At 40.5% G+C, this 12,268-nt stretch overlaps 1 protein-coding gene across 1 annotated transcript in view; it reads left to right on the top strand.

Annotated features, from left to right (window-relative positions):
* ITGBL1 (integrin subunit beta like 1) overlaps positions 1 to 12,268 on the top strand; it is a 175,057-nt gene that overhangs the window by 153,601 nt on the left and 9,188 nt on the right. Inside the window, exon 9 of the mRNA XM_068162690.1 lies at positions 11,427 to 11,573. Within this exon, the coding sequence (XP_068018791.1) occupies positions 11,427 to 11,573 (147 nt within the window). The remainder of the gene's footprint in view (positions 1 to 11,426; positions 11,574 to 12,268) is intronic.

The following is a 12,268-nucleotide window of genomic DNA, read 5'->3' as shown; positions in this document are numbered from 1 at the left end:
TCTTCTCTCTGCTATCTTTATGGATTGTGAGGGAGAGGCTTTTCTCCTAGCCTTGGCTGGCAGTGAATTTCCAGCTATGCCCCTGGCCCTGTTGAAGCTTGTGATAAATCTGGGTCTAGTGGGGGACAGGGGCAGTTTGGCTGCTCCTGGGCCTGCTGAGTCTGAGTAGGGTGGTTGTTTCTGGAAGGCTCTGGAGGGTTTTGGCCCAGGTGAAGAACTGAGCCTAATTTGTGCATGTATTCCTTTTACCCAAATGCCATTTGTATACATTTGGGCATCTTGTGGCTCAAAGCTAGGACAATGTATCTCAAGTTTTAGGAGAATCTACCAATTTTAACCTCATTTCCATTCCTCTTTTGCAACTTACTTATTTACAGAACTTCACATTAATTTTGCACACACATCTCACTTCTTTCCTTTTGGGTTTGTCCATGCTTCCCTCTCAGTGTAAACCTCTTGACAGCTTTTGCCAAATTGTTTATTCCTTTCTTTGTCTTTCTTCACTTTCCATTAGCATTTTTCTACCACTATCATGTCCTAGGCAGTCAGGACATAAGCCATTGTTAGTAACTAGCTTCAGAGCATTTTAAGATGGCCTGTATGAATGTTCAGGGTCTGACAGTGAGCACTGGGACAAGGAAGACCAATATTTTCATATTAAATGCATGTTGAAATGAGAAATGTGAATGACAACCTAAATGGTTTGAATAAGAATTGTTACTGGCCTCCTCTGATCAGCAGAGATTGATTAATAGCTTGCTTTCCAGAGCAGCTGTCCATGTGACAGCAGAAAGACATGAGGCAAAAGATATGATGAATAAGGGTACCACTGAGTGAGACCCTATTACCATGTTTCTGCATGATTGTAGTGAGTCATTCACTTAAAAAATTTATCTGCCCATCACTGCAGTACCAGGAATAGAGACATTACGTCTCCACAGGCAGAGGTTGCAGGAGGACTTGGCATAGATTACACAGCATTCTGTTATTAGAAATTAACTCTCAGAACTATAGAATGGTTTGGGTTGGAAAGGACCTTTAAAGATCATCCAGTTCCAACCCTCTGGAAATGAGCAGGGACTTTAGACCAGGTCACTCAAAGCCCTACCTAACCTAGCTTCGAACACTTGCACTGGCAGAGCATCCACAACCTCTCCGAGCAACCTGTTCCATTATCTTACCACCCTGATCATAAAAAAAAAATAAATTTCCTTATGCCCAAGATCAACCCACCCTTTTTCAGTTTAAAACCATTGCCTCTTGTTCTGTCACTACATGCCTTGATAAAGAGTCTTTCTTTCTTTCTTTCTTAAAGGCCCCTTTTATAATATTGAAAGGCTGAAATCAGGTCTCCCCAGAGCATTCTCTTCTCCAGATTGAGCAATCTCAACTGTCTCGGCCTTTTTTCACAGGAGAGGTGTTTTAACCCTCTGATCAATTTTGTGGCCCTCCTTTGGGCCTCCCCTGTAACACATCCATGTCTTTCTTGTACCAGGAAACTCAGAGCTGGATACCAGACTCTCTCATGAGAGCTGAGTAGAGGGAGAGATTTTCTTCCTTCAGCCCACTTGCCAAGTCTTCCCTTTGTGTTCCTCTTTCTTTACCTGTGTCTCTGCACAGAAACTTAATATGGTATGACTGGAGGAGGTGTCTCATGTAGCCTTTTAGACATAGATATGTTGTAGCTAGGCCCATTCTCTACAGTTCAGGTTTTTTTCAGATTTTCCCTGGTGTATTGCAGTGCTGATCCTCAGCAATATTTAACATCACATTTTCTTTGGTTCTTTGAGTCTTTCTTGTACAAGCTAAGTGTTTTTGATGCACACACATGACTGGAGATTCGTCAGAACAGGTTCTTTCTTGGCATGGATATGTCACTGATGCACACCAGGCTTGATATTTACTTATCCTGTATCCTGGTGAGAGATACTTCTCTGTCCTTTGAGGTTGTGGCTGTGCTGCAGCTGTGTCCTGGATGTTCAAATGTTATTTGTTTCCCTACTGTGTCCAGTCATGTTTTTCAGTGATGCTTCACCTCATTGGGTTGACTATTGGCCTATATGTTCTATTCTCTTTCAGGATGGAGGGCAGGCATGCAACAAGAATTCAGAAAACTATTAAAGATCAATTTGAAATTGATTTGATAGTGCTCTAAACTCAGTTCATTTTGATTTGTTCTCTGGACCATTTATTGGCCTAGATGTGAGTTCTTGTCACAGCAAAGTAGCAGCTGTTAAAGTACTAAACCAGAACCCCTTTTGAGTTCTCTCTGTACTGCTGGTTGGTGAAGGATTATGCTGCCTTAAAACTCTACAATAAAAAGAAACCCAAATAAATGGGAAAAGGCTGGATGGAGCTCTACACAAGTTTGTCACTAGGGCCACTAGCAAAAAATTGAAGCTCATAACAGGCAACACATAGCAAGGTCCTTACTTTTTTTTTACAGATGCTCTCATTTTGCTAATTGCCAGTATTTCAGTCTGTGCTTCATACAGTGGGCCACCAATTCAATAATCAGCTTTGATGAGACATTTTATTATTTGATTTTCACTGCCTTCAACCCTATGAAAGAACTAAGCCTCTGGTCATACCAGTAAGCCAGTTCTTTGGTGATAATAGACTGCTTTGAGAAGTCTGATTTTTATTAATTTTTAAATTTAATTTTATATTTTATTTTAAAGTGAGCAAATTGATTTGTTAACTATTTGTGTTGGCTACAGCACATCAAAATGTAATCCTAACGCTGTAGAGAATTCAGTTGTGTAATGTCAAATTGCATCAAAGAGTAATTGCAGCTATCTCTTTTGACTATTTGTATTGATGTCTTTTGGAAAAAGGCATTAGCTGTCATTAGTTTGTGATCCTAGTTGCAGTATAAAGGCTTGTAAAAGCTGGAGGAGCTGATGTGTTCTTGTTGGAAATGCTGAAGTAATTAATATTACCCTCCTTACTGAGGTCTGCCTTCACACCTGGATTGAAGTAGTTTGGTCAGGTTCACAATGGACAAAATATATTGTCTGTTAAGTTATCAGTAGTTTATTTTATTTTGCTTCACTGACAACAACAAACTAGTTGTTAAACAGCTCCTTTATATTGTTTAGGATCCAACTATTAGGATGATCTTTTGGCTCACAATTTTTCTTACTTTCATCTCTGTAAATTTCAGGCAAGTCTGGTGCCTCTTGTCTGTGCTTACTCATGTTTTACATTCTTAGGGCAATACTGTTCTTGTTGGGCTTACAAGAAAAGGAATTAGGTTAGTTATACACTGACTCTCTCTTGTCATCATTTGTTGCTGAGCACACTGTCTTCTGCTGACAAGTTATCATGGTGTGGTGGGTTAACGCCCTTTTCTGAAAACAAAAAACAAAGCAGGGTGGAGGGCTTGTGGGTACTTTACCCTCCCTGCAGGGCGTTTACCCCTGGGAAGCTGAGTCTGTTCCACTCCCCCCTCCCTGCCCAGCTAGGGTATTAAAAGCAGGACATCATAGCTGTTGGCTCTCCTTTTGGCTCCTGCCTCTGCTGGATGAGAGCTACTGCAACTGCCCTCCTGCTCCTCAGCCACGTGGCTGGACCTGATCCTTCTTCCTGCTGCCTCCACGCCTCCTCAGAGAAAGACTGGTTTTGTATTATTCTTTTTTGTCCCACTCCCGTCCATCCTTGTTCTTTGCCCTTGTGAACCTTTCCTGTTATTGTTATATGTATATATATATATATTGTTTAAAGAAAATTCTTCACCTCCCTACTTACAAGCCGACACCAGATTATTGTTTAGTGGATTTGCTCCTTACCCTTTTTTTCCCCTCTCTGTTTGGAGGGAGGAGCGGGGAGTGGGGGAGAGATTCTCAGCCTTTCCCCCATCTGAGCTTTTAACTCCCAGTTAAGGCTCAAACCACCACACATGGAGATCACCATACCATTGTTTCATGAAAGTGCAGATCTTATGATTTTGACAAAATAATACGTTCTTCAGTTTTACTGATGTGTCTTGTTGGTTATCAATACAGGTCATGTTCTTAACCTCTTCTCAGTGCTTACCTAGACATTTCCATTAATTTCACTCACAGTCAAGATTTCCAATATAATTCTTTACGTATGGACAATGAACAAAGGAAAACCTGTGGTTTATAGGGCATACATATGCTTACAGACACAATTCAAAATTTCAACTTCTAAAACAGAGGTAGAATCTTCCACATCAAATTATTACAATCAGTGAAAAATTCTAGGATCGAATGGTCATCATCATGATGCACAATGGAAGTACTCCCTCTCGAAAGGCTGATATAACTTGCCCTTAATTGTCATCGACCTTTGGGTATAAAATTTTCATTACTATTCATCTGGATTGAGTAATTTTATTAATAAAAAATACTGCCTTTTTTTTCCTTTTAAACATAACCATGCATTATTATATGATAAAGATACACAGGAGAAACTGTGTATTCTTTTTTGAAGAGTTCTTGGTTTATATAGCAGAAATAATGAATGGCTTTTTTTTTTCTTCTTTTTTTGTCATCTGTTGAACAAAGCAGAAATGTGGTCTTTTCAGATAGTACGTTTTTATGAGGACCAATAAGACCATAGCCATAAAAATGAGAGAATTATGGCTAATGATATGCTTCTTTAAGCAAAACTAAGTGTTAATATTATGCTGCAGTTGCTGTCAGACAATTTCCTCATTTCTTGCACTAATGTTCCTTCACAGAAACAGATGTATAAAGGACATTTACAGAACTCTCCAATATACCTACCTAGGCTGGTATTATTTTCATCTTCGATTTCCCAGCTGAAGACAGCTTTTGACACTGACTAGTCTGAAAATTCAGAAATATTAATTGAAATTCTGACTTTACCATGGCTTCTCAGACTCCCTAAGACAAAATTTCAGAGTCTTCAGTTGCCTAAATTTAGACACCTTTTGTGATTTCTGCTTCTCAAAGCCATACTTGCCTGACCTCAGTTTGGCTCCACAAAGACAGAGGAATGTCTGCTGTCATGGAGACATCAAATAGCACTAGGCATCTGAATTGGACCTCTAATTTTTCTACTTTACACTTCCTGTTATAGTAAAATAATAATTTGCAAATACAAAAGGGACATGGATGTTGAACTTCATACATTAGGCTATAAATACCCATTACAGTATATCCATTCTTCCCCTATTTTGAAGGCTACTTCCTGTGCACAACTCACAACTATCTCTTAGACTGTGCTCTGAAGACTCTAAGACATGTGCAGCCCATGCCTACAACACTTGACAGTTTGGTCCAGTAGTCATCAACCTTGTTTGAAGTGAGGGGTTTTTTTGGTGGTTTTGTTTGTTTGCTTGTTTGTGTTTTCAAATGAATGTCAGTATCAGCTATTCTCTCTGGTTTTTGCTTTGTCTTTCTTTGGTAGTTTGAAAATGGCCATTCTAGTATCTTCAAGTGCTGATAAAAGACTTTGTAGTCTTCCCCCCCCCACCTTCTTCTGTTTTATTCTTTTCAATAGGCTAAACAGGTACAGATCTTTGAAGTTCTTTCTCTGCCCTTTGAGTTCTTCCTTTGAAACTTTATGAGGAACTTCCAACTTTTTCAAAATCTCTTTCAACATGGATACCACAGTGAGTTGCAGAACTGTAATGGTCACCTTATCAGTGCTCTAAATGCTCTTAATTCTGCTCCTGCTCTCTTCTCTCCTGCTGTATGCATACAAGGATGGTGTTAGCCCTTTTCACTGCAATATTTTGCTTGAGGGTTTTACTGAGCTTCCTGCCTGTTGTATTGCTCAAGCTGGAGCCACAGTTCACCTTTGTTAGACTTGGAGTAGCCTATATATAAAAAAAATATAACAGACAATCAGTATTTTCCTTTATAGTTATATTAATTTTCAACAACTGCAGTTTTCAGAACTGTTCATCTTGATTTGTTCTCTTGGTTTTCAATAAAAATAGCAACAGAAATTAAAATAATAGAAATAAAACCAAAAATCAGTGATCTAACAATGTTTTTACCAAATCCTATAGCGCATTTGAACAAGTTAATGAAGCCTGCTCCCTTTGAAATATTTCTTCCAGATAGATGTTGTTTAATATTCTCTTATGTTAGCAATATAATGGAAAGTTCTTTATCATAGTCCTATAATAATAAAAAAAAAAAAAAAAGAGAGAGAAAAGTCTGTTTCTATTTAAATACAGAGAGAAATATTAATTTCATTTACTTCATTGTCCTAAATCAGAGATCCTGCATTATGATGAGATTGTTCATATTCCTAGTACTCTTTTACAATTTATTATGTTATCCAGTTAGAATTTGAGGGTAGGGAGTGATTGCTTGGTTGGTTGGGTTTGTTTTTCTATTCTATCTGGTTTATTCCAAACAAAACTTCTCATTTACATTAGTTGCTCTTTATTTAATATTTCTTTCTTTGGCTATACAATCTTTTTGTTTCTGACTCATAGGATGTCTCCACCATTAGATCTGGGTGGACTTCTCTCTTAGTCTGGAAAACTGGTTTTTTGCTTAGAGGATAAATTTTTCACTCAGAAATGTCAGACTCATATTTTTGTAACTGAAGATTTGTCCTTCATTTCTGGACAATATTGATTTTATTATATTTTAATTATATTGTATTTATTTGAAACTTTTGTTCTGCTGAGGTGCCATATTTCATTTTGGACAAGCTGCAGTTTGTCCTTCATGAACATTATCTTGTTATAACCAGTTCATCTATAAATAAGAACCAGCATCCTCTGCAGTGATTACTTCACCTTTTTTACCATGCTGACATTCACATGTAATGATGCCTTATGTATTAGAATATTATCATGCAGGGGTTTCAGGAATTCCAACAACAGTTGTATGAGTAGTCCTAAAATGAAGCTTCCCACAATCACACCATTTTATTTCCATGCATGATAAGAAATAGTTCATCCTGGTGTCCAGATTAATTTGGGTTATAATGGACATCTGCTAGTAGTCTGCCACAGTTTTTCTTGTTGCTGCATTCATATTTCACATTTAAATCCTCTGGATTTATTGATAATTCTTAACAAAGTCATCATCTTTAACATAATCTTTTTCTCTCATTTCCCTTTCTCCCATCATGGTCTTTCCTTTTGATTAGAGATTAATGTTTAAAACATTCTGTTATGTATTTAAAATGCTCATTAACACAGAATTTTATGAGTTATGATTTATAGTCTCAGAGCAATTGCAGTATACAATTTGGTTGTGACTTTAAATCATAGAATCATAGAGTGGCCTGTGTTGGAAGGGGCCTTCAGAGGTCATCCAGTCCACTCCCCCTTCAGTGAGCAGGGGCTTCCACCAGATTAGCTTGTCCAGAACCCTGTTGAGCCTGACTTCAAATATGTCCAAGGATAGAGCCTCAGTTACCTCCCTGAGCAACCTCTTCTGCTGTTCCACTACCCTCATGGTAAAGGACTTTCTCTTAACATCCAACCTAAGTTAATTCTTCTCTAATTTAAAACCATTTCTCCTTGTTTTATCACTACAGGCTTTTGTAAACAGTCCCTTTGCAGCCTTCTTGTAGGCCCCCTTCAGGTACCAGCACTTCCCAGTAATCTCCTTAATCTGAATGGTTTAATCAGTATTTAATCCTGTTAGCCAATTCAGTTGGGCTGGACTTTTTCACATAGAGATTTACTTTTTACCCTCTTTGCTCAATGATTGCTGTACTCTTGAATTTTATTCTCATCTATTAAGGGAATTACATTGAGACTTAAAAAGACCTAAAAGTAAGAGTAGTACCTTTTTGTTGTTGCTTTTGCTCATAGTATTGAGAGTCTGGTATTCATTGGAATGAAACTGGGACACTTTGAATGTGGTTATACTCAGCCAAAAGCCATTGCTTATAATGTTTTGGCCCTTCCTTTTGGTCAGCTTATTTGGGCATCTTTGGATAAATGCAAAGAGTTTCTGCAAGAAGGCTATACACCCTAAACCATGTAAAGCAGTTTTTCACAGACTGGAAAGAGAATGTAGCTGGGAGTTAACAAGCGCTGGGCTAAACATTTCCACACTCACCACCCCAATGGATGAGGCATTCAAAGAGCTGCAGCTTCGCTTCCTAAGCTAGAGCCATCTAGAAGTAAACCTACCTCTACTACTAAACCATGTCAGATGAGCTGGCCAAGTCACTCTCCATCATTTTCCTCCAGTCCTGGCTCACCGGTGAGGTCCCAGATGACTGGAAACTGGCCAGCGTGGTCCCCATCCACATGAAGGGTCGGATGGAGGAGTTCGGAAACTACAGGCCAGTCAGCCGAACCTCAGTGCCAGGGAAAGTGATGGAGCAGATTATCCTGGCAGCAATAACTGCGCACCTGAAGGATGGCCAAGGGCTCAGGTCCAGACAACACGGATTTAGGAAGGGCAGGTCCTGCCTCTCCAACCTGATCTCCTTCTATGATCAGGTGACCCGTCTGGTGGATGTGGGGAGGCCTGTGGATGTGGTCTACCTGGACTTCAGCAAGGACTTTGACACCATCCCCCACAGCAAACTGCTGGCTAAGCTGTCAGCCCGTGGATTGGACTGCAACACTCTGTGCTGGGTTAGGAACTGGCTGGAGGGCCAAGCCCAGAGAGTGGTGGTGAATGGTGCCACATCCAGCTGGCAGCCAGTCACCAGTGGCATCCCCCAGGGATCAGTGCTGGGTCCCATCCAACTTAATATCTTCATTGATGATCTGGATGAGGGGATTGAGTCAGTCATCAGCAAGTTTGCAGATGACACCAAGTTAGGAGTAGATGTTGGTCAGTTAGAGGGTTGAAGGGCTCTGCAGAGGGACCTCTATCGACTGGACAGATGGGCGGAGTCCAATGGGATGGCATTTAACAAGTCCAAGTGCTGGGTACTGCACTTTGGCCATGGCAACCCCATGCAGAGCTACAGGCTGGGGTTGGAGTGGCTGGAGAGCTCCCAAACAGAGAGGGACCTCTGGCCAGCAGGAGCAGAGAAGTCATAGTGCCCCTGTACTCTGCATTGGTTAGGCCACACCTTGAGTACTGTGTCCAGTTCTGGGCCCCTCAGTTTAAGAAGGACATCAAAACACTTGAACGTGTCCAGAGAAAGGCAACAAGGCTGGTGAGAGGCCTTGAGCACAAGCCCTATGAGGAGAGGCTGAGGGAGCTGGGATTGTTTAGCCTGGAAAAGAGGAGGCTCAGGGGGGACTTTGTTGCTCTCTACAACTACCTGAAAGGTGGTTGTAGCCAGGAAGGGGTTGGTCTCTTCTCCCTATCAACCAGAACCAGAACAAGAGGACACAGTCTCAAGCTGCACCAGGGGAAGTTTAGGCTCGAGGTGAGGAGAAAGTTCTTCATCAAGAGAGTCGTTGGTCATTGGAATGGGCTGCCCAGGGAGGTGGTGGAGTCATCATCCCTGGAGGCATTCAAGAGGGGATTGGACATGGCACTTGGTGCCATGGTCTAGTCCTGAGGTCTGTGGTGACAGGTTGGACTCGATCTTTGAGGTCTCTTCCAACCTCAGTGATACTGTGACACTGTGATGTCCCTAAGTATCACATCATGTGGATGGGGTGCTTAGGGATGTGGTTTAGTTGTAGTGGTTTAGCAGTAGTCATGGGATTGTGGGCTCTAGGAGTGTAGTTGAACTTGATGTTCTCAAAGGTGTATTCCTACCTCAACGTTTCTATGACTCTATAAATATGATTTTGGTAAAATGGATTACTTGCAACAAAGGAATCTTTTATATTTATATATTTATATATGGCACAAATGAGGAGAAGTCTCAGAAAAATGCATGTCAGAATTTCATGGGATATGCTATAAAGTCTGCTATAAATTTATAGATTATTTGTTACCTTTTTATTTGACCTCTGTAAAGGCTTTACAGACATAATCAGCCTCTGCATTCTGTAAAACATAATGACTATAGGAAAAACAATACAAAATTATTCTCTCAGTGAAATCAGACAATGGATTTCTTGCTATTCGCTGCTAAAATGAATACAAATATTTATATCTTTACAAACAGTTTTCAAACATTAGCATCCAGTTATATATCTTCAGAGCTATTCTTGAGTCTAATCTACATGGTACTAATTAAAAAATAAATAAGGCAGATGAAAATGCTCTGACAGAAGTCTAACTATAGCTTGTGCACTGAATAATGCTCTGGTGTCTTCCTCCTTCCTTTTCCTCCTTCAGAATTTCACCATAATATCAGGAGTGAAACTGCTGATCTGAGATAGCTGTGTCTGGAGAAGAGATGCAGAAGAGGAGAAGGAGGTTGTTAGGGTGATGAGAGGAACTCTCTGTAGGTTTCTAGTTGGGTATATATAGAACCAGTTTTAGCAATTGCATGAGAACCTGGGGGATTATCTTTGTCCTGTATATTGTATGAGTTAATCTGTAGTAATTGCAGAGCATGTTGAGTCCAGGCTTTGTACATCAGCTGCTCAATGCACTGTAGCAGATAAGCAGCAGTAATGGGCTCGAGAAGACTGGAGACTGCAACTTTTCTCTCCCTTGTCTGTTCTGCTGTGTGCTGTACTGATGTCAGCCCTGTGCTGGGTGTCCTTTTTCAGGCTATAATATGAGACATGCAAGTGAGACTTCAGCACCAAGCTGCAGAGTTAAAGACACAGGAGGAAAGGAGTTGTGTCTGTCCTCAGTACACAAGGGAGATGATCCTGAGCTTTATTGGATGAGGGGAACCATATTTATGCTGGTCTGTGTTTTAGTTTATATAGATTTATTGGCCAGCAATATGATAAAATATGAATATTAGTTATTAAAGATAAAAAAAATCCTTTCCCAAGCTAATTTGATTAAGGTTCATTTGCCTGGTCGATGATAGGTTGATTACACATGGTAGAAGGCTAATAAATAGTAGAATAACAGTCTAGAACAATCAGAACTTGGAATACAAGAGAGTAATGAGCATGCAAGGAATGAGTGTAACGAGCAAGGAGCATATGAGGTCTGCCCCTGTAAATTCCATTTTTGAAAACTGAATGGCCCAATGGCACATTAGCCATTCAAATCCCACAAATCAATTCAAAATGTTTATATGGTGAGCAAACTGCTCCTGCCTTTTCTTATGGTGTCTGACACGTGCAGTCGTCTCTCTGAAACGTGAGGCTTGGGGATTAGGTTCAGCTTCCACCCCCCTCCAGGCAGCCTTAATGGCACCTGCCTTTTGGCTCCTCAGCCTCAATCTGGACCCTGCAACAGAGAGGGAGGAGAGAGGAGCAGTGGCTCAAAACAGATTTAGCTGTCTTGTTAATGCCTCTTCCAGGACAGTCTACACATCAGTGTGACACTGGACTGTGCACCTATATGTCTGTCTATCCTGCAGTATGCAATTCACACTGCAGAGCTCTGAAGATCGTCTCAGTTGTGACCACATTCAGCACTTTTTACTTGTTTTGCTTATAACCATCCTTGCTATTCTTACAGGACATGGTATCTGCTCATGTGGCCGATGCATTTGCCAGGATGGATGGTTTGGAAAGTTATGCCAGCATTCAAGGAAGTGCAACATGACAGAGGAAGAGAGCAGAAATCTCTGCGAGTCAACGGGTGGCATATTATGCTCAGGGAAGGGTAAGAACTGGCAGCTGAACTACTCCATGTCAGTGCCCTGCCAAAGGAAAATGATTGTGTTCTGGAAGAAAAGTGTTTATTGCAGTAGAGTGATGTTTAGCAACCCTTTCTTTCAGAAGCACCTGCTATTAAAAGCATGTTATATTTGTCCCTGTAACACACTTACGTCTACTTTGTCAAATACCCACCACAGCTGCATGTGTCAAGCAGCATTGCTCTCCATGGAATTTGTTAGTAGCATATAATTTCCTTGATGTGTTTATCTGATGGTCTGTGCTGAACAGCTGGACATTATAAACTTAATGGTTAGTGCCCCAATCCAGTCTGAGGGACAGGAGCATTATCTAAAGTAACACTGCAGTGGGCAAGATGGCAAATGTGGTATCTCAGACAACAATAAGTAGATGTGAATGTTTAACTGTAACATTTTGGATACTTAATCACTTCCCTCACCAGCACGGTAGCAAAGGAAAGGCAAACATCTGCAGCCCGCAGGACAGAATCCAACAGACTCTCTCATTTACTAATTTTCATTCATGTGGCTGCATCTAGCTAAAAAAATTGCCACAGGGAGGAGTAAAATTTAGAAAATCCTGATAATTATTCTAAATTGTTCTTTAATGTCCGTACCTTGCAGTCTTTCAGGCTAGGAAATTGCATTACTGGAAAGAAGACTTTCTAGCTTCTCCATAGTG

The sequence above is a fragment of the Melanerpes formicivorus genome, unplaced genomic scaffold (assembly GCF_026170545.1).
Source record: "Melanerpes formicivorus ecotype bairdi unplaced genomic scaffold, bMelFor1.0.p_v2 SCAF_1, whole genome shotgun sequence".
NCBI lineage: Eukaryota > Metazoa > Chordata > Aves > Piciformes > Picidae > Melanerpes > Melanerpes formicivorus.
This window is presented reverse-complemented; position numbering and strand designations above follow the sequence as displayed.